This window comes from Callospermophilus lateralis, chromosome 7 (assembly GCF_048772815.1).
Source record: "Callospermophilus lateralis isolate mCalLat2 chromosome 7, mCalLat2.hap1, whole genome shotgun sequence".
Classification (NCBI taxonomy): domain Eukaryota; kingdom Metazoa; phylum Chordata; class Mammalia; order Rodentia; family Sciuridae; genus Callospermophilus; species Callospermophilus lateralis.
The window spans coordinates 64,112,931-64,136,635 of record NC_135311.1 but is presented as its reverse complement, the minus strand read 5'-3'; the positions used below and the strand labels follow the sequence as shown (position 1 = coordinate 64,136,635).

The following is a 23,705-nucleotide window of genomic DNA, read 5'->3' as shown; positions in this document are numbered from 1 at the left end:
AGAAGGGAAACAATATTTAGCTTTGTATAAACTTCTAGATTTCCTTTGTAATCTGCTAAAAGACAAAGTTCTTTTCTGTAATATATTACTAAGCATGTGGCACTTGAGGCATTGTAAGCAAAAGTAGGGACTGTTTTATCAGTCTCCTTGTTTTTTTCTATCTTTGTTTAAACTAGTTTAAAGTATTTTACTACAATTAAAATGAAAATCTTATCTACTTTTAAAAAGCCAAATAAAAATAATTAAAGAAAACTTTTAAATGTTTTATAAATTATTTCCAAGAAAGAATATTAGTCTCCAGTGAATTTTAGAGATGGCTCATCTTTCCATTTTGGAATTATGATGTTAATATAAGTAGAGTTAAAAAGGGAGGGCTGGGGCTAGAGCTCAGTGGCAGAGCACTTGCCTACTATGTGTACGGCACTGGGTTTGATCCCTAGCACCACATACAAAAATAAGCAAATAAAATAAAAGCATGCTATCCACCTACAACAACAACAACACAAAAAAAGGAGCACCAGGGTACAGTTGAGCATAAACAGAAAATATAGAAGATGATATATTTAAGTTCATTATATTATATATTTGAGTAAACAATGCTAAGTGAACTGAAAAATTTTAATAGAAAAATATCTGCTGTTTTGTGATTGTTAATTTCGTTAAACTAATACTTTATATTAGATAGATTTTATATTACTTTAATATGAATAAAAGTAATTCCATGCATTCAAGAGTCTATATAAATACTATGTTTGGGGTTATATTTAGTATTTAAATGTTTTAGATAAAATATAAACTTTGATTCTGGGTTCTATAGTGTAGTAGATACTATCCTCCTAAGAGAACTAAAAGTGATTTATCCCCAGAAATAATCATAATGCTTGAAATGGTTCCCTTCAGTAGTATGACTTTTAGAAAGTATTTTGGCAATTAATAGAAGTTAATTTTAAAATACATGAACTTCCCAAGAACAAAAAAATAATTATTTTTTACATAACTTGTGCTTTTCAAAAGAGATATTTTATGCTTCAGTAACATAAATGAGAATTTAAAAGGCTCATCTAAACCAGAAAATTAAAAGCAATTATTATAACATTTCCCCCCTCTTACCACATAGTTCTGATTATACAAGAAATACTTGTACCTAGTAGATTTTGTTTTTTTAAACAATTCTGGAAAATGGATATGACAGTACATGTATTAGTTCTACTAACCAAAGCTTGAAAATTTAATTTTTGTACAAATTGAATTATAAAATGCTTGAAATACTTTGTTACTTTATAAGCAAAATGCACAGCACTTAATCGGTTTATATTGTAAAAATGTTAAATGTTTTTATCAATAGTTACTAAAGAAAATTTAAAAGACAAATTCCTTAGAATTTCTAAGGAAATGAATATTATAAAATAAAAATTTGAAAGCAAAAAAAAACTACAAGCCTTATCACAACACTATAGATCACAGACTCAGATATATAATAAGGGATTCAAAGATGAATAGGATAATACTTGCCTTCAAGGGGTTTACAATCTAGCGAGAGAAAAGTACTTACAGACAACTAGCCTATCAGATTAGTATTTAGAGCTAAGCAAGGTGCTATTAAAGACAAAGTGAAGAGCAACTAATGTAAACCCCAGAGGGGAAAAAAAAGTAAAAACTGTATTCCAGAAATGATGTGAAATCTAAACTGAGATGTAAAAATGAACAGAATTTATGGGAAAAGTGATAAAAGGTATGATATTCCAAGCTAAGTTAATGATAAAGCATTAATATGATAGTGATGTGGGAAAACAATGATATAACTCCTTTGAGAAACAAAACTATGAAACGTGAAATCTGAGTTTTGCTTTTGTTTATTAAGATGCTATGCTACAAAGCATCTTAAGGGTCTTAAAGTTGTTCCCTTACTGACAATGAACCTAAACAAGAAAACTTTGCTCTTAAAAGGAAAGTATGGCTACTATAAGCCTCTAAATTTATCCTGACAAGAACTGTTAAATAAAATGTCCAGACCACAATAAAAAATAATCAAGCACCAAGGTTGAAACCACAATCTGAAACCAAGGACCAACAAAAATTACAGAAGGCAAACAGACCCAAAAAGATTCCAGACACTGGAATTTCCAGACAAATCCTATAAAATATAGTGTGTATTAAATAAATATAAATAAGTGGGGAAGCAGAATGAAAGTAGTGTTCTAAAATCGTTTCCTGGGAGGATGACGGAGTATCACTAATGTTTAGACTTGTTTAACATTTGTTAACACTGTTTAAAGGTATGTAATACATGTTAATATGGGTTGGGTAAACGTAAAAGACAAAAAGAGCTCTGAGAATAACTTCCTAACTGGAAGGGGGATGGGGGGATGAAATAATAAAAATAAGAAATCAATTGCCTTACAAGTAAACCCAGACAAAACCAAAGAGGAACTGTTCAGTCACAGACTGAAGGTAAAAACTATTTTAAATATCTGAGTTTTGGGCTGGTTTATTATGTAGCAATAGATAGCTAACAGATATAATTCTGAGAACTCATGCATCAAAGAAATCTGAAAATATCCTGAAATAAATGATATATCAAATAGTATGTTTACAAAATGAAAAAATTTACATATCAAGAAATCTGTGGAATCTAAATGAAGCAGTAATTCAGAGAGATCATTACTTTAAGTACATATATTAGAAAAAGCAGTTGAATAGTATAAAAACAACAAAATTAACTGAGATAGAAAAATAAAAGAATATAAATAGATGCAAAATATAATATGATTTAAAAACAGACACTAGGCAGGTAAAATAAAAGCTGCATTTATTTAAAAAAAAAAGTAGTACTTTATAAACTTGCAGCAAGATCCAAAAAGGGGGAAATAAAAATATTTGAAATTGATTAATAGATTAGACAAAATCACCACCAAATTCCTACAACGCTGATTCTAAAATTATACACAAATTAAGAACAATTCAAGAGTTGATAACTGGAGGGAATGAAGAGGTATTAGGGAATAAAATAGACCAAAATATATTGTAATATTGTGTGAGTGTACAAATGTGTAACAATGAATTCTATTATGTGAAATTATAATGCACCAATAAAAAATAAAAATTTTAAAACTGGCAAACTTCACAGTTTGTATATAAGATTCACTATATTCATGAAATAGGGTTCTTTTAGATCACCTGTTTCTTTATCAAAATATCCAATTCCCATAAAGGCAGCAAAGTCACTTTAAAGAGGATTACAATTATTCTTTTTTATTTAATACTTTTGGTTGTAGATGGACACAATATCTTTATTTATTTTTATGTGGTGCTGAGGATCGAACCCAGTGCCTCACACGTTAGAGGCAGGTGCTCTACCACTGAGCCTCAGCCCTAGCCCCAGCCCCTACAATTATTCTTAACAATAATTGTAGAGGTTTTTTTTTTTTTTTTTTAATCTTTTAACCAGACACAATGGCATGTATCTGTAGTCCCAGCTGTTCAAAAGGCCAAGGCAGGAGAATCAATCACTTGAGCCCAGGAGTTTGAGGCCAGCAGGCTGGGGCACACAGTGAGATCCCATATTTTTTTAAAAAAGCTTCTGTTTTCTGTGATACCTTGGTTTGCAATCTGAAGCAATGAAGGACTCTGGCATGCCAGGAGGGCTCCTCCTGCTGTGTGGGATTCATGGCCTTGCTGATTTGTCTGTAAATTTCTGAATTCTGGCTTCTGGTCAGAATTAGATGAATGTCTTTGGTGAATGAAATGCCACCCCAGCCTTATGAGCTTTATCTAGGAACTTGTTTGTTCTGTAAGCAGAGTGCTACCTGGCTTCTTCAAATTCATTTACACTCTTACCTCTGGTGGCATCAGGAAATATGAACACCCATGGGGCATTCTCACTGAAAGTTCACTCACATATGAACCAGTGATTTTAAATATCAAAGGTTACACCTCAATATCATGTTTTGTTCAAAAACATTTTTCATTCATCTTTGCACATAAAGAGGTATGGAATAATAGTATTCCATCTGGGAAAACAACCCCTGGGCCAGTGGGAAATAAAAACACAACATTATTTCAAGTGGAAAATTTGGGGACCCTTCTAGGAACATCAGATGGGCAAGTTTTTCCCTTGGTAGACTAATTTTTATTGCTTGGTGTGAAGTGGAAGAATTAAGCTATAGATTCTGGTGGTGAAGATAACCCTATAAGCCCTGGAACTCCAGTGATCCAAAGGTTGCACTGACTCTTAAGAAATGGACAAATGTATATGGATATTATCTTTTACCTTTTTAATAATGTTCTTTTAAAAATCAGTTTGCTCTGCTGTACATATTTATGCATGTGAGGGGAAAAGGAGCTTCCCAGACTTATATTTGTAACAAAGGCAATTTCTTTAAAGCTTTTAATTGTGATTATAAACTTACTAAAAAATTGCTAGACTATTACAAAGATTTCTCATATAATTTTCACCTACATTTCCCAATTAACATTTTACCACATTTGCTTTATTATTCATTCTCTCTCCATACACATATACAAATTTTTTCTGAAAGATTTAAAATTAAATAACCATTTAAATACATCAGTGTCTATTTTCTAAAAACAAAGACTTTCTCTCACATAACCACAGTACAATTATCAAAACTGTGAAATTAACATCGATGCAACACTATAATCTATAGATTTTATTCAAATTTCTCCAATGATCCCAATAGTATCTCCCACCCTATTCAATCAACAGGGTTGATTCCACTGTGCTCCCATTCATAAATAACAAATTTTATCACTTTCTGATTTATCTATCCTGTTTCTTTTTGCACAAAATGAGCAAATATGTACACATTTGATTTTTATTCTTTCTTACATAAAAAGTAACATATCACAGTCTTTAATAATTTGCTTTACTTCCTGACAAGCATTCTTATCAGTCCACAGAAAGCATCTTCATTTTTTTAGCTACTCAAAACTCCACTATGTGTAAGAACCACAGTTTGTCAACCAGATTTTATGGGCTTTTAGACTTTCTCAAATGGTTTACAATTACAAGCAATGCTCTGATAATGATCTTATGCATACCGTCACAGTTGTATCTTCCATGGGACTGCTGAGTCAATAGGGAAATGCACAGTAGTTTTGTTACCTATAGCCAAATTCCCCTCCAAAAAGAATGTGCTTTTGTTTTAGCACCAGCAGTATAAAAGTGTAAAAAATGTGTTTCTCCATTGCCTCACAAATAAAGTATATTATGACATTTTTAAATTTCTCCCAATGTAAATGTGAAGCAGTCTCTTAGTATAGATTTAATTTGCATTTCTCATTTTGAGTGAAGTCAATCATACATATAAGAGTCATTTTTGTGTATTATCCCTTTATCTGTGATATACACTAAAGATAGATTTTACATTGCCATTTGTCTTGACACTTTGGTGGGGTTTTGCCACACATGAAGTTTTTAATTTTATGTAGTCAAATAATCACTATCTTCTTTTATTGTATTTGAATTTTTGAGTCACACTTTGAAAGATTTCCTATGTATCTAGGTTACAGAGGAATTCACCCACTTTTCATCTGGCACTGGCGTAGCTTTAATGGATTTATTCTTACATATGGTATATTTATTCTTGTATATGGTTATTCTTATTTCCAGTAGCTTATCAGTTGTCTCATCAGTGTTTATTAAAAAGTGTATCTTTTTTCCAATGATTTGAGATGAATTGGATGATTTTAAATCTCCCTGAATCCATTTCCCACCTCCCAAAAAAACCCAGACTGAACAAATAGAATAGCAAACCCAAAAATCCATGGACAACATATACAACAAAATTTTTTAAATGATTAAGTGTTCCTACAAGACCAAAAATATAAATATGAGATACCAAAATGCCAACAGCTACAAGACCTGAATGATAGCAGTATCTGTGTAAACAAAACAGTAGAGAGAATTAACAGGGTATCCAAAATCACTAAAATAACTCACTGGAAAACTCAAATGGCCAATTTAAGAAGAACAGTGAAAGTGGAAGGAGTTCTGCACATTCCAATAAATAGCATGGGGGTTCAATGAGCTCAAGGTAAGGTTGGAATGGGTAAAACAGCCTGGAACTTTTAATACTCAAAATTAAACAACTATAACTCCTTTGGGGTTCAGAAAACAATAACCCAAACATGTCACTTTGAATTTCAAATTGAAAGCACTAGAAAGCATCTAATGCTGAGAAAGAAAAGATACCTTTTCTACCTAAAGACTGAATATCCCAAAGAATAACACAACTGTCTTCAAATTTTCTTACTGAAATTTCATTAACCAAGGAAGATTATCACAGGAAGAAACTGAAAATCAGACACTATACCTCAAGCCAAGAACTTTGTCCCAAGCCATTGTCTATTTATTCCTCCCCTAAAAATCATTTATTCCCCTTAAAATTGCCCACAGCCCCCTACTTTCCTCTCTCCTATAAAGAGTGTATTTAAGTCTCAACCATCTAGCCTTTCTTTGAGTTCTCATATTTTGTTTGGTGCTTTAGCACATTAACAAACAGTTATGAAAAAAACAGTCTATTGTCAGTTTGTTCCATCATACTCAAATACTGAAAGGAAAGTTTGAACTTCCCTACAGCTTCCTTTCAGAATAAAGCCTCACCTTGAAGAGAAACTGAGGGAAACAGAATCCAGCGCAAGCTGACTGAGAACTAAATGAAGGAAAGAAACAGCCTGGAGATCTGACAGTAAACTACCATATTTTCAACCATTACAGGAAAGCAACAAAAGAGGGAGCTCTAGAGCACAATTAGAAAAATTATACTTCTCATTTTAAGAGGTGAAGAATTAACTTCAGATTCAGAAAATAAGCAACAAAATAGGATCAAAGTTAAATCTTTTACATAGTTATTTCAAAGATTAAAAAACATAAGTGTATTCCTTCATAAAATGAAAAGATGTCAGAAAGACTTTCCTATAGGAGATAAAAACTATAAATTATGATCTCAAAACTAAAAAAAATTAAGTTAACAATGCAGAATATAAACTAGTAAAGAAAACAATTTGTAAAACTTACAAATGTGATAATCAGAAATTTGAAAAGATAATTTAAAAATTGAATATTAAACTATAAGAAATACAGAACAGATTAACAGATAAAACTTGAAAATAATACACAAATTATATACAATTTTATATATTTAAACAGAAAACAAACCATTTGAGAAAAGTGATAAACATAAATGACAAACAAAGGTCATCTGATTTGTTAAAGTTCCCTCATAATTATTTTTAAAAAGGAAACAAAAAATAAAACTACAATTTGAAAAAACTCACCTGCAATAAAAAAGGATTTGAAACCATAATATTAAACCACATGAAAATGCCAAAATTTGATCATTTTTTGATCTATAAAAATGGTTACTTCAAGCTGGGCATAGTGGTGCATGCCTATAAGACAGCCTCAGCAACAGTGAGGCCCTAGCAATTTAGTGAGACCCTGTCTCTAAATAAAATACAAAACAGGGCTGGAGATGTGGCTCAATGGTTGAGCGCCCTGAGTTCAATCCCCTGTATCCCCTACCCCACCGCCAAAATAATGGTTACTTCACGTGGTTCAATAGAAGAGGGGAGAAGGAAACTACATACTTCAGAAAAATCAACCCAGAAGAACCCAGAATTTATTACTAAAATAAATTAATATAAGCTAATAACTAAAATAATATTTATAAGTTTTAATATGTGAAAACAATGTTTGCGTCCCCAAAAGAATAAGTCACACAAAGGGGAACGCAAATAGGTCACCACCAAACTTTGTCAACAGAACTTAATGTCAGAAAACAATGGAGTAACACATTCGAATAGTCAAGAAGAAAAAAACATGAACCAAAGAATTTTAAGTCTAGCTGAATTATCAAATAGTCAAATATAAGAACCATAAACTGTTTTAAATATGAAAGCATTCATGAATGTTGTCCATAAAAAAAAAAAAGAATGATCTTGGACAAAAGAAATGACTACAGAGCCACTGTGATAAGGAGAGGTAACGAGCATTAAATATTTATTTACTTGTAGAACCAAGACTAAATAAGAGTTAAAAGGCAGAGAATATGCTCTGATGATGTAAATATAATACAACCATAAAAACATGAAGAATTTGAAGAGCATGTATTTTGTTTAAAAAAATACTTTTCAAAAATCATATTGATATATCTGTAATACTACCTGGAGAGTGTTATGTGTAGAAAATGTGATAAAGCAACTAAGTATCCCTGTGATATCCTAATTTGACCATCCCCTATATTCTTAATAATCAGGATTAATGGTATAGAAAAAAGGAGATACAAACGTTTGGCAGCAGTTGGTGATGAGCAGTGAAATATGAACCAACACTACAGCTGGGTCACAGGGTTTCTTTGAAACTGCCTTTAGTGAACAATCAAGTAACTTGTAGAACAACAACAGGTGCACTAACCCTGAGAATAAACACATGGAAACAAAGGGAGTCAATTAAGAAATAGGTCAAGAAAGAAAGATCAATGGAGGTAACTTCTTGCAGGGTCTACTGAGGTCATTCTAAAGTTAGAATTTATGGACCTAAGTTTCTCAATGTATTTCAGAAGGAAATATCATTAACAATACAGGCACACTAAGATGAATTTTGCCCACTCATTGATCCCAGTACCCACATCAATTTGTAGGTAAAACCCTTTGAATAGAATGGCCATCATTACAGTTCTGGAAAGAACCAACTAGGGTCAAAAGTTCTACTGCCCAATATGAAGGAGGAGTTGAATAACTGACTGGGGTCAAGTACAGAAGGTGGTTCCCAGGTCTCAAGGCAACCATAAAACAGCAACAAAGCCTGGTGTGGTGGCACATGCCTATAATCCCAGCTGCTCAGGAGGTTAAGGCAGTAGTAGGATCTCAAGTTCAAAGCCAGCCTCAGCAAAAGCAAAGTGCTAAGCAACTCAGTGAGACCCTGTCTCTAAATAAAATACAAAATAGTTCTGGAAGGGGCTGGGGTTGTGGCTCAGTGGTAGAGCGCTTGTCTAGCATGCATGAGGCACTGGTTTCGAGTCTCAGCACATATACAAAAAAATAAAGGTCCATCAAGAACTAAAAAATATTTTTAAAAAAATAGGTCTGAAAATGTGGCTCAGTGGCCAAGTACCACTGAGTTCAATACCCAGTACCCCACCCCAGCCCTGCCACAAAAAACAAAAACAGTAATAAATTTGGAAACAACACTGTTTCCTGTTGATGACCTGCTCTCCAAAGAGTTCTTAGCTGGAGTCTTAACTTTATTTGAAGATACCAGCTCTCTATTTCCAGAGGGTTTTTTGCTGGAGTCTAACTTTATTTTCACTCATAATATAAAGTTCTCTTGCTTGGCTTTTTGTATTTGACTTTTAATATTCCTTTGCTGAAACAAAAGAACCAAGATTTGTAGCTTCAACTCCCCACTCTGTGACACAGACGCAGAAAACAGTAATTTAAAATCTTCAAATCCTATATACAGACTGGAAGTTATACAATATTCTATTTGTTTTTAAGAAAGGCCTTGACACAGTGGCCAACAATCTCAACAAACATACCCAAGTTTCAGTTGTGGTCTTGAAATACCATTTCCCATTAAAAAGAACCAAATTCTTCTTGGAAAAGAGATGATTTTAGGTCTGATCAGAATATATCTAACAGGAGCTTAAACCATACTATTACAAGCAGGAAGGAAGTTACTATCAAAGACCACTGAGGCCATGACAACAGGACTAAGGAACCAACTTTAAAGAGACTCTCACTGGACCAAGATGGACAACTGAGCATGAATAAAGATAATAACCATAATGAACAGATGCACAAATAATTAAATCAGTGGTTCTTGAACTCACTGATCACCTTGAGACAATAACAGGAATCTAACATATTATTCTGAAAATTGGTTAATAAAAAAGCAACTGTCTGGCCTGGGTTGTAACTCAGTGGTAGAACACTTGCCTAGCATATGTGAAGCACTGGGTTCAGTTCTCAGCACCACATATAAATAAATAAAATAAAGGTTCACTGACAACTAAAAAAATATATTAAAAAAAAAGCAACTGCCTATCCTGCTTTTCTTAACTGAATTGTACCAATAGGTAACCAGAAAATAGAAAAGTAAAAGTTTCTTATTATGGAAGTATTCCACCTTATAAATAAATAACAGAACTCAAATATATCATCTTATAAGCCTTACCAATAAGTCAATTATTTACACATAAACCATCAATGGCTGTTAAAATCACAAAAGAGAAACAATCATACACTATACACTTCTTGACCAAGTAACCACACCTGCACCTATGAAGTATTCCTGTTCATAACAACCAAGACAAACAAAACTTCAATCTGATCAAGGTTTTAGATCCAACTATCAATTTGCACAAAATACAAAGGATAAAACATTATGCAATCAGCATAATTCAGAATCTGTATAGGTCAAAATATCTGCTGTTTCAACAAACAAACTGTAAGAAAAAAGGGGAAAGATGGATAGCACAGTGATATATACTTTCAGAGTATATATCAAAAACCACAGATACAACTAAATTATATTGCTCAGCAATGCACATTTAGGTTATAAAATTTAAGGAAATGAAATTAGTATAGAAGTCAGAATAGCAGTTATTTTTAGGTGAAAGGAAAGAAGCTGTGATTGGAAAAGGATCACTTGAAAGACTTCTAGAATGGCCGCAGAGATCCATTTCTTGACCAAATGGTGGTTACAAAGGTGCTTTATTGATAAAAAGAATCCATTCAGTTATATATGTCTGTGTAAATTTTATGCATTTTCTATATCTGTGGCATAATCCATAGACCTTTCTTTTCAAGTCAATAATTCCATGTCTTGGCTCAAGCTGTTTTTCCTATCTGGAATGCCCCCTTAGCAAGACATTCCATATCCCCAAAAGATCAGGGTTCAAATGTGAAATGTGCATTTGAATTTAACATTCCCACCTACATACTCCCTCCCATAAAACAGAGTTCCCACAACTAGTCATAGTTTGGTTGTACACATTTTCTATTACTAAGATCACTCAGTTTGGCATCTCAATGCCCAGCCTACTGACATACAGCATTAAATAGAATGTACTGAATAAATGTTCTATTTCTTTCCACATTAATATCTCCTCTGAGGGTGGGAGAAATAGCTATTTTGTTGAAGGAATAAAATACAAGCAGAAATGTATCTATTTATCAATAGTTAAACTGGAAATATTTGATATTAAAATAAAAAGTGGAGTCTTTGCTTCCCCTCCCCCATCTCCTTACTAAAACATCTTGGGTATTAATGAGGTAGAAAAAAGTGAAATAATTCCTACAGTTAAAAAATACCTTAAATCTAATTTTCTAATGCCATATAACTATTGATAAACAAATAGAGAACAATACCTTCACACATCATCAAGAGATGGGGGCGGGGAGTTGCTGAGAATTTAATGAGAAAAATAGTATTAAAGTGTTCAAACACAGAAGTCAAAATAATTTAAGCATTAAGTAAACCATTCAATTCACTTTTATGTTTATTATTATGGTCCTAGTATAGTGGTAAGACTGTTAATCTATTAACAGATATCAAAATACCTTTAACTGTGCTTTGATCAGCTTTATTTTCAATTTTGTACTTTATTAAATTGCATACACTCAGGGACTGCTATTCTAGGGAAAGGTTAAGAAATGCACATTTTTAAAAAAAAAAAACATCTTTTAAGCACATTCACAAGTTGTTCCTAAGAAGGTTTTAAACCATTTAATGCATACTACAGTTCCCACTTGAAAGAACACAACCATCAGTTAGTCAAAACATTCTGTCTACATGCTTAATAAAGACTCTATTCTTAACAGAGATGCCTACAACAAAAATGATTTTACTGTACAAGAATGCTACAGGTCTTTTCTTCCTTTGTTTCTATCAATTGAACCCAAGGATGATTTACCATTGAACGATATCCACATTCTTTTTTATTTTGAGACAGGGTCTCTGTAAATTGCTGAGGCTAACCTCAAACTTTTAATTTTCCTGCCTCAGCCTCCCAAGTTGCTAGGATTTTAAGTATGTGCCATTGTACTCATCACAATTGTTCTTTTATTATTATTATTAGTTATTGATGAACCATTCGTTTATATGTGGTTCGGAACCCAATGCCTCACACATGCTAGGCAAGCACTCTACCACTCAGCCACAACCCCAGCCCCTCACAATTGTTCGTAAGTAAAGCTACCTAATTTTTTTAAAATAATTTTTAGTTGTTGATGGACCTTTATTTCATTTATTTTATGTGGTGCTGAGAATCAAACCCAGTACCTCACACATGCTAGGCAAGCACTCTTCCACTGACCTACAGCCCCAGCCCACAATGCCTAATTTTTTAATAGAAATACTACACATGCCAATGTAAACAACTCTAATGTTCCATAAAAATCTCACTAAAAGAATGGAGAAATACCATTAAATTGCATTTAATCTGGTATACATCACTTCAAAGTAAATGTAAAAGACCCTTTCTTCCTCCTAATTCCAGTTTATATTCTGTTGCAACAGACTAGACGTTAATGGTATTCATCAGGTCATGCATGACCATGATTTTGATCCTTTGGGGCAAATACAGTTTATCTAAACTGACAGAGTGGCATGAGTACTTAAAAGGAAGAGGTAAATTCTAGGAGCAAGAAAAGAGTTCACCAAAATGTCATATCAAACTAAGCCCATTCTCTTCTCTGAAGGAATATGGAAACTCTGTAAACTTTGTTTACTATGCTACAACGTGATGTAAACCAAATCAGGTGTTCTCTGCCTTTTCCACATAAGAGACCAATGGCGCAAAGAATTCTAGGACCTCATCTTCACGACACCACGATCAGAAAAGACCCTTCCCAATTAGTAGCTTCAGAAACACCCCAAAAGAGGACTTTGGCCTAATACAGATCAGGTTATGAATATTGTCAGAATGCCAAGTCTGTTAACAGAAGTGCTGGCAAGATAAATATGTGAGCCAATAAAATACCTAGAAGGTATCAATTAATAGGAAGGTTAGAATGGTATAATTAGACGGCTTTACCCTTAGTCTGGTCCGATTTCTCTTTAATGTATTGGGAAAATATACAGAAAGAATGGCTAATACACAGGATCAGTCAGGTGTGGTGGTGCACACCTGTAATCCCAGCGGCTCAGATGGCTGAGGCTTGAGGATTTCGAGATCAAAGCCAGCCTCAGCAACCTACACAGGCTCTAAGTAACTCATCAAGATCCTGTCTCTAAATAAAATATAAAAAAAAAGGCTGGGGATGTGGCTCAGTGGTTAAGTGCACCTGGGTTCAATCCCCAGTACCAAAAAAATAAAAAAATATCCAGGATCAAAAAAGTTCTAAAGGGAAGAAGTGAAATGCTCAAAAAAGGTTTAAATGTAAGGACCTGCACTCAGGTTTAAAATAAAATAAATAAATAAGCACAAGTTGAGGAAGGAAAAGGAAGTAGAACCATTATATAAACTAAATGTGGAAAATATTTGGCTGGTATAAAAATAAATGTCATCTCATGCTTTTTTAACAAAAGCTTAAGATCTACAAAGCAGGTCATAATTTTGTTCTATTTTGTGCCAGTGAATATGAAATTTAGGAACACCTCTTTAAAAGGTGGAGAAATAGAGTATCATATTACAGAAGCAGCAACTGAAAAATTACTGAATACCTGAAACTGTGTCACATAAAACTAACTTAAACACTTTCCAACTCCAAAAGTAAATGATTCTATCAATTGAAAACGGCTTCTTTAGGGAAATTTCCATAGACACATGTGAAGACACTTTTAGGAAAGTTCAATAATTTTTTTTAATATTTTTAGTGTTGGACCTTTATTTTATTTATTTATACGTGGTGCTGAGAATTGAACCCAGTGCCTCACCCATACGAGACAAGCACTCTTCCACTGAGCCACAACTCCAACCCCAATAATTTTTGAATAGCTAAATGGGATATTTCGTTTTCCTTTAGCAAGCACAGCAACAGCCTATGAGAGTTATTTTTATTTATTGAGCATGGGGTTAAAACATATTCTTGTTTAATCCTCACTCAACTGTTGAATTATGTAAATACTATTATCCCCGTTTTACTAAGGCTCAAAGATGTTGAGTTAATTGACCAAGGCCACAGATATAGCAAATGGTTTCCTAAAACTCTGAACCCATACCTAACTCCAAAGACCATGTTTTCTACTACATCTAGCTACCTTCATAATCAAAATTAAGCTGCTACATTAAAAAAAATTGTTCTTTCAAATATATAAATATATGCAAATTAAAAGAATCTTTCAACATTATTTTGCACCTCTAAAGCAGAAAAAAATTAAATATTCCCTAACAATGAGTAATTATATTAGAACTCAGTCACAGTATTGCAAAGTGATAACTCTTTAAAAGTAGTATGTCATCAACCTATGCACCTCTAGAACATTCACACTTTTTCCACAAACACTAAAGAAGTTCATAAGCTTCCATTTATTAATCCTATTTCTGGCAATTTATTCCAAGGAAATATTCAACAGAGATGGAAATGTTCACTCACAAAAATACACAGTACTACTTATAAAAATTCCAGAAACAATCTAAAGGCCCAATATTTAAGGGTAAAAAAATATCATGATTAAACCACAGAAATATTTATGCATTCTTTAAAAGAACTATAAGAAAGATGTACATCTCAAATGAAAATAGCAAAACACGTAATTATAGAATCATCAGGTGTGATGGTACATGCTTATAGTCCCTGTTACTTGGGAGGCTGAGATGGGAGGATCATTTGAAACCAGGAGTTCAGAGTCCAGCCTGGGAACAAAGCAAGATTCCATCTTCAAAACAACAACAACAACAACAAAATTATAACTATGTAAAAAATGCATATAACAAAAATACAACAGTTTATTATTGTTATGGCATTATGAATAGCTTTGATTTTGTAATTATCTTTAATATTTTCACTCTCTTGTTAACTCTCACAAGTAGGTTATACATGGTACTAATATCATTTTTATAAGTTTCTGAGATTTGCTTTACCTATGGAAATAAGAGGCAAATGGGGTCCAGCTCCTAAAAAACTCATACTTGAGACAAAATTTATATCTGTAGCAAGAAAAAGGTGTTATTTAAAACAGCAGTAACCACAGCCCTAAGAAATGGGCATCTCAGAGATAGTTAATCAACAAACATTTTCTGAATGCCTACTGTATGCCAGCCATAGTTCTAGCCACTAGTGCTGTTAACAATGAACAAAACAAAATTTCCTACTTTCATTATGTTTACATCCTGACAGCACAGACATGTAATAAATAAGATAAATATGTAAAATAAAAAGTGCTTTTGATAATGGTTAAGTGCTAAGAAAAAAAATAAAGCCATGAAGGAAGACAGTGTGTGTACTGAGGATGCTATTTTAAACTGAGTGGCAACGTGCTCACTAACATATCTGATAAAACTGAAGGGGGAAGGAATAAGCAATGTGGTACCAGCGACAGAACGGTTCAGGCAGGAGGAGAATAGCAAATGCAAAAGCCCTCAAACAGAATATATGCCCAAGGATGTTAGTGAACCAAAAAACTAGTAAGTGTAATTAATTAAACAACTTTCACCCAGATCTCTCAGCAGACCATAGACAGCTACATAGTTCTCAGAACACTGCTCTGGGTCTGATCTGCCACAGTTGAATTCAGTACACAGTTGCTTTTGCTGTAAATCCTTTAATGCTTCTTTCACCTATGGTTACTTAAGCACCATCTTTTATTCTAGGGATCCAAATGAGGCCAACCCATATATCCAAGGTTCATCCTAAGGATCTCAAGCAGCTCCAGTCCCTCTAATGACTCATGCTTATAGTCTGCAAACCACTCTATGGACCTGTGAAACTGAAAAGAGTGAAACCATTCCTTTTCAAGTTGGATTTTAAAGGAGCATAACTCACAAAAAAAAGATAAATTTGATGTTTTCAGGAAAGTTATAGAAGGATTGGTAAAAAGGGAGTGCAAGTAGAAGCTAAAAATGTGAGGACATTTGAATGGTTAAAAAAAAAAAAGAAAAAAAAAATGGCCCAGGACCAAGCCAGTGAACCTTAGGGGAAAAGAAAATAGCCAAGAAATTGCCAATAGTGGGAATGTTCAAGCAATTCCCCTGCCCACCCTTCTTTTTCTTATTAATACAGCATTTGTCTTTCCTCTGACAAACCCTGAGCCAACCACTTTTCCCCAGACTGCCTAGGAGATACAGGAAAAGGAACACAGAAGGCCTATGAGGCATGGGAGTAAAAAAGAGACTGCTCCTTCATATGGCGAAGAGGATAAGAAAGGCTACCATCAAACAAAAGAGCACCTCCAGAAGGGCAAAACCCAGAATGGCACAGGAGACCTGTCACTTCAGAGGAATGTTCCTGACATAATCAATAATAAGGCTCCCAAACACAACCTAAATCCCAGCCCCAGCCTCAAGGAACTTGTTTGCTGTTGTCAATATCCCTCGGAGTGGTGCTGGTTTGGAAGCTGCAGCTAGAGACAGGGAGGGGATGCACTTATCTGTTATCTGTTAGTCGGTCAGTTCAGCACCACTGCAGTTCAGTAACGGAGAGATACTCCTGACCAAGGTTCCTGATTGAGGAGGCATACATTTTCAGAGGTGAGGGGCCATCACAGAAGAACTCTTTAAGTGCAGAGAAGACAGTGAGTCTCAAGGAATTTCTTAAGTAAAAGAATTCTGAGATGTTCACTCTGCTGGGATACAATCCCTACCACTACTCCCAAATTTTCAACAGAAGTCTTCTAGAAACCCTTGCTTTATGGATCTTGATTCAGAGAAATCAAGGCAGATACCAAAGAGACAAGGTTAAAAGATAAGATGTAGGCAGGATCTAAAAATAGAGAAGCCAAAAAGTGAAGTAAAGTGTGACTAAGAAAAACACAAGCTTCTTAAACTCCTCAGATATATTTGGGGTAGGAAATTGTGCCCCACCATTTATAGATTAGAGTGTTAAAAAGGGTAAAGGGTAAAGGTATACCCTTTATCAAAACATATTGCTAGATTATATGCTATCAACATGATTAGGTAAATCAAGAAAGGCATTTAAACATGTTTTTCAGAAGGTTAAACAGGGAGTAATCATCATTTAGATCATCTAGAATAGCTAAATACTTCATGGAAGAGGTAATCCTGCTTTATTAGCTCTTCAAGGATAGTAAGATTTGGAGAACAAAGCACACAGAGAAATTTCAGGTATGGCCAATAGCATGGATAAAGCTCAGAAGCCAAGAATGAGGGTAGCCTGTTCAAACAGCACAGAAACTGGCCTATCTGGAACAGAGCATCCCCTGGCAGGCAACAGCACATAAGATTAGCCAGGTAAAATGACACCAGATTGAGGAAGGCTCTGAAATCGAGGATAAGAAATCTGAACTTCACAATCACTGATGGGAAGGGAAAGAAACTGCTTTGTTATGCTTCATTTAAGATAATAAAATACTGTGGCAATGTAGACTGATCCCTTTCCCTGCCTTCTAAAACTGGAACACCAGTTTCCCACTACCCAGGTTATGTTCTATACTATTAGGTACACTATCATTTCTGTGAAGATAATGCCTCTACTTGTTTGTACTAGTCCCACATCTCCAAGGCATTTCAATTACCCTTAAAGATTTTTCAATAACCTCAAATCATTTATCTACTCGTAACACTTATCTATCCTATGGTAGATCCAAACTAGGGATTTAAAGGTTACTCAGTCCATGCCCTCAAGAAACTCTGATGCAGGCAGAAACCAAGAGAAGAAACCAGCACAATACAAAATGGTAACTGCTATAGTACAGAGATGCTTAAGAGTGTCAGGAAAGCAGAGGACATCTATCAGTGTGGAGACAGGGAAAAGAAAGAAAACACCTAAGAGATTAAGTGTAGACTGAATCTTTAAGAAAAAGAACTATCACAGGGTAGAAGAAGTGGTGGGTATGACACTGATTACAACCAGTCTGCAAAGGCTAGGCACAGCCTGTCACCTCAGAGATTACAAATTAATTCCACATGGCTGGTAAATACAAAAAGTAGTCAAAGACCAAATAATGAACAGAAGTTTTATTTTAAAGTAGTTGAAAGATTTTAATGAAGGAATACTATGAGCAACTTTGCATTTCTTAAAAAAGAGCTCTAGTAGCTGTGGAAGATAGATGAAAAGGGCAAAGTTTCTTCGTATCATAAATGCCACAAAAATATGATAAAAGACTGCTATAACATTCAATTTATTTCATTATCCATTCCTACCACCTTCCTAAGTTTAGTGCACATTCTTCATAAAGCCTACCCTAACCCCTTCAAACACAATAATCTGGTCTTTCTCAGAACTTTGAGGGCAAGTCTGCCTATACACTTCACTGTCATCATCTTACATTTTAAATACTTGTATTTAAGTTTGCTCTCCTTAATAAGAACAGCTTCTTAAGAAAAGGTGTCTCATATTTTTTAAATGTATGTTGTGTGTGTGTGTGTGTATATATATCCTTATAGCGCCTAGCACAGTAATACAACATTCAGAAACAGACACTCCTTTGAACTAAATAAATGGCTCTTATCCATGAGTAAAAAGATCCCATTTTTCCCCATAAATAATAATAAAAATAGAATGTATGATTAAGTAAAACTAAAGTGAAAAAAGTTAGCATAGTAATAGAAATGATTATAAATGAATACAAAGAAACTTTTCTCTGAAAAGTTCTAATTTGTGATAGGCATATATTACACAAGTACATCCATTCACTTAAAAAATGTATAACTAAGATTTCAATGTATACAAATTTCACCTAAAAACCTGTAAAAACAAGGGGTAAGGAACTGGTAGATATAGTGAAACAAGAATATCAGAATATTCTTGGTACTTCCTGGTAAAATGAACAGGGGGATTATTATATTATTTTATTTACTTTGCATGTGTGTGAAATTTTCCACAATAAAAAGCTATGCATATGTATGAGATTTAACTAGTAAAAATAATAAACTTACAAAAATTTAAAATAACCCAGAACATTAAATTACTCATTCTTCAAATGTTTGGAATAACATTACCTTGTAACCTTTAATGTGGTTTTACTAGCTCTATTACCTATACAATTCCAAGAGAATACATATTCTAGGACAAACCTACTATTAACAACATGGACAAAAGAAGGCTTAGTAATCACATGTTCCTTAATTAAGCACTGGATAGACATTAAAATTAGTCCTGTTACAAAAGATATCCCAAAGGTCAAAAAAATATAAGGCTGGAATTTTATAGTCTTTGAACTGTGATAACAAAGTAGTGAGTAAAAGCAAGGCATAAGATTCTGGAAGTACATAACATCTACAAAGACAGACTCAATACCATTCTCTCTCTCTCTCTCTCTCTCTCTCTCTCTCTCTCTCTCTCAAGATTCTGGAAGTACATAACATCTACAAAGACAGACTCAATACCATTCTCTTTCTCCCTCTCTCTCTTTCTCCCTCTCCCTCTCCCTCTCCCTCTCCCTCTCTCTCTCTCTCTCTCTCTCTCTCTCTCTCTCTCTCTCTCTCTCTCTTAGTTGTAAATGGACACAATACCTTTATTTTATTTGTATGTGGTGCTGAGGATCGAACCTGGTGCCTTCCACATGAGAGGCAAGCACTTTATCACTGAGCTACAACCCCAGCCCATCAATACAATTCCTAATGATTTCAAAACAGTTCAATCATTTTATTCAGTAATTTCAACTCCACATTTATCTGCTCATAATCTGCTTCTCCTCCCACAAAATACTTGATGTGTAAAATAAAGATTTTCCTATTCCTGATACAAAAGATTAACAATAACCTTTTGTCCAGTAAATTAACTGTTGCATAATTCAGCCACCTCAAAAACTTCCTCAAAAAGAGATGCTTAAAGAAATGTACAATGATGAAAGAAGAGCTACAATTATTTAACAAGACAAATTCTATTATACTATTTCACTGCTATTTCTACTGGCCATTAGATGATGTTCAATTTCTCTTATTCAATAACAGACAATCTTAAAAAGTCAATGCAGTAGTTTCCTTGGACTGTAACTGGAAGGGGGCCTGAGGAGGGTTTCTGGGATGCTGATAATCTTGATCTGGATGCTGGTTACACTGGTGTGTTCTACTTGTAAAAATTCTTCAAGCTCTAGATTTATGATGTATACTTTTCTATATGCATGTAGCACTCCAATGAAGTTTTTTTAAAAAACCATCAAAGCATGCTAGAACTGTTAGCTGTCCTCAAGTCTCCTCCCCATGTCAAAACAATTTTCTATGCTAACACTTCTCTGCAAAAAATGCAATTCAAGTTAAAGCACTTAATATTTCCTACCAGAATATGCCCAGATAACTGATAACTTTCATTTGCAACTGGAGTTCAAAAAGCATACAATCCAATAGAAAAAATGTTTTCTATTTTCCATAAGTAACATTTTTTTAAAAAAACACACAGAATAGGAAAAGTGAATAGGTACTGTAAATGTCCAGCCTATGATGTGAATTATTTTCAACTTTGTTAAACTGATTTAGGAAAGAAAGGACCATCACTTCAGACTTTAGTTAGGGGGCGGCTAGAAAGTACTTCATGGGAAGAGGACTAGGAGCCACCTGTCAGTGTTTAGTGTTTATATCTACACCAAGCAAATCAAAAACAGGAGAAAAAAGTACCTGCCCAGAGACATGAATGAAATAGAATTCATGAAAGCAGGATGCTAGGATTTAATATGACATATGTAATGACTGGCAAGAATGCTTGGGAACTAACCTTTTCTCATTCACTTGCCGTAGCCCAGGAAATAAAAATGATGCCTGCAATTCCACAACTATAACTCAATTCTCTTCCTTCCTCTAATCTTATGACCTCCCCAAAGTTAAATTTCATCATGAAAATCCTCTCGCGGTGAAAGCAGTGCAGTGTAATTAAAAAGGATCTTGATCCTCACCTAAAACACACTTTTACCTTTCACTTACAAAGCCAAGAGAGGGAACTTTGTCCTACAAATACCACGAAACCAATTCAGTTTTTCCAGATGAAATGTCAGGGCGTTCACTGAGCAATTCCAAAGGGGTGGTGTGGGGCACTTTAGAAGGAAACCATGCCAAGTGGCCAGAGGATAGCTCACAGGAATCACCCTGGCGACTATGATAGCAATTACTCTGGAATCAGCCAAACCTCATCCAAATGACTTAGACAACAGCAACTATCCCGACAGTCCAATCCCCATCCTCAAATCACACATCCACGTCCATAAAACAAATCCTTCACGGTCTGTCTGGAAATGAGATGACAAAACTAAAACACCGCCAGAAAGATGATACAGAAATGAGGTGGTTTGGATAAGGGATGGGCACACTGCTTCCCCTCCTCCCACCCCTGAGGAGGAGCGACTGTCCTCCGGGCTGGGTCGCAGATTTGCTTGTGGGCGCAGGAGAAAATTCTCACTCTTGCGGGTACAGCGAGGTGGCCCGACAGGCCGGCGGGGTACGCGGAAAGCCGGGGAGCCGGCGCTGCGGGGACACCCTGACATTGGAGCCTGGCTGCAGCCGCGGCCGCCCTCTCTCCGCCTGATCCTGCCGGCACCGGGACTCGTCTGCCAGGCGCTGGGCGGGGAGTGCACGCGGGGAGCGCCAGCTCGGGCCCGGGAAGGCGGCGCGGCCACGAGCCTTACCCGTGCAGGCCGAGGGCGCGGCGCCGCTTGTGGAGCAGGCAGAGCAGCAGGAATGCGGCCCCCGCCAGCGAGGAGTTCCGCGCCGTCAAGTACTTGCTGAAGGCCGCCATGGTACCACCAGGGCGAGCGAGCCGGCGAAGGGGACCCGGCGGCAACTTCCTTAGGGCAGAAAGTGCGGGGGAGACTGGGAGGAGAGGACCGCCCCCCTGGAGCGCGCCGCCGCGCCGCCCGAGCGCCGAGCCCACCGCGAACTTCGGCTCGGCGGAAGCGCGCGCGGGAGCTGGGAGTCCGGAACGGTCCCGGGACGCGCCTTGCGCAGGCGCGGACCCCCATGGGGTTGCCGGAAACGCGGCGCTGGGACGTAGGCGATCTTCCCTCAGCCTCTCCTCACCCAACAAGGTCCCGTTGCTACCCCCGCTTCAGCCCTACCCTCTCGGTGCGCTTACACCCGGCTTTCACAAGAACTGGAAGAGCGGGCCCGGCCTGCGCCGAGGACTCAGTGGGCCCTGCCTTCCGCCACCCCCCACCGTAATGGGTCGTTACCACCCCCTTAAAGGAGCTCCGGAAGAAGGGAGCGGCCCCTTTTACACAAAACTGGTGGCTTTATGATCACTGGGACTCACACATAGCAGGCTGGGACTGTGGGAAGAACTCCTTTTTCCAGCGAGGGTTTTCCAAACCGTAACCTCTAGGGGACGGTGAAATCAGTTTGCAAAACAAGACCGTCACTTTGGTTTTTTTGTTTGGTTGTTGGGTTTTGCTTTTTTGGGGGGGGGGCGGGGGGGGAGTGCGGTTTGGGTTTTTATTTTGTTTTATTTTTTGAGAACGACACAACAAAAATCTCAGAGTGCATCACTTAGTAAAGGAGTTGCTTTGAGAAGTTTTTATTCCAGTTTTTTGTAGATATATATCGCGGGTGGAGACATAAAATGTGTTTCTTTGTGTGGGTCTTGTCAAACAAAAAGTTTGATAATCTCCGGTCTTTGCAAAGCGACATTCATAAATAACAATCGTGCGTTGTATTAATGCTGGCCTTACTCCCAGAATCAGGAAGGGTTTACAGATTACAGCATTCTTGTGCTGTCCGACTTCTATGATGCAGAATTGTTGTCCTTAGCATTCTAACACATACACAATAATTTAAGGAGTCACAGTTTTCAGTTGAGACTGGAGAAAAGCAAGTGTCAGAAAAGTAAGGTCATAAATTCTCACATAATATATACACGTATTAAAGGATTCTAAATGTTAAAAGTAGTCTACAAAACCGTGGTGCCTTAGGTGTTTTCTCAATATAAATTGGCAATTGCCTAATACATGTTCCAAGAATCATAAAGACCTGATACAGTAATGATTGGTTTGTGTGGGGTGTTCAACAGTCAATTCTAAGTTATGTAAAAGTGAAGCTCCTACTAAATTCTCCAGCTGCCATGTGGACATTTTCATTATCTCGTGTAAGCCTGGCGTAATTAGTATGCCTGGCACAGGAAATACAAAGATGAACAGATAATCCCTATTCTCTAGAGGCTGGTAGAGAGAAAACACATGAAAAAGAAATTATACATATGGTAAGTGCCACATTGGAGTTTTAAACAAGGCACCATGAGAACTCAAGCAAGAAAATGCTTAGTTTTGCCCAGAGCTTTCAATTAAGGTTTGACAAACAAGATGATTGGTAGTAGAATCCTAAAGCAGCAAAAGAATCAGTAGGATAGAGGGAAAATTACAAAACTCACTAATGAATTACAGGGTGATATAAAAGAGTTGGGAACTTTGGGGAAAAAGTGATGATATCATCTTGGAGTTTATAACAATGAAGAAAATATGTGTAAGTCAAAAACATAATCTATTAAAGAAATAGATTCCAAAACATTCAGAGGAAAGATAGGAATTACCCACTGATGAAAAATTCTTAAAATATCCTTGTTCAAGAAGCCTGGCAAATTCTAAAAATTAAAACAGTTATATAAGATTCAATAATTTTAGTTCATGATAAAGACCACTGGGT

The 23,705-nt window shown here is 35.8% G+C and overlaps 1 protein-coding gene across 9 annotated transcripts in view; it reads right to left on the bottom strand.

Annotated features, from left to right (window-relative positions):
• LOC143405143 (glycogen debranching enzyme-like) overlaps window positions 1-22,273 on the bottom strand; it is an 82,566-nt gene extending 60,293 nt beyond the window's left edge. For 6 of the 9 annotated variants that reach the window (XM_076863497.1, XM_077109911.1, XM_076863498.1 and 3 more), the window contains exon 1: window positions 21,701-22,248. Coding sequence is in view for 1 of the 9 variants with exons in the window: in XM_076863502.1 (XP_076719617.1) it covers window positions 21,701-21,810 (110 nt within the window). In the remaining 8 variants the exon portion in view is untranslated. Of the gene's footprint in view, window positions 1-21,700 lie in introns of all 9 variants that reach the window. The other 3 variants (XM_076863503.1, XM_076863502.1, XM_076863504.1) reach the window with 3 other exon arrangements.
• Window positions 22,274-23,705: the final 1,432 nt, after the last annotated feature.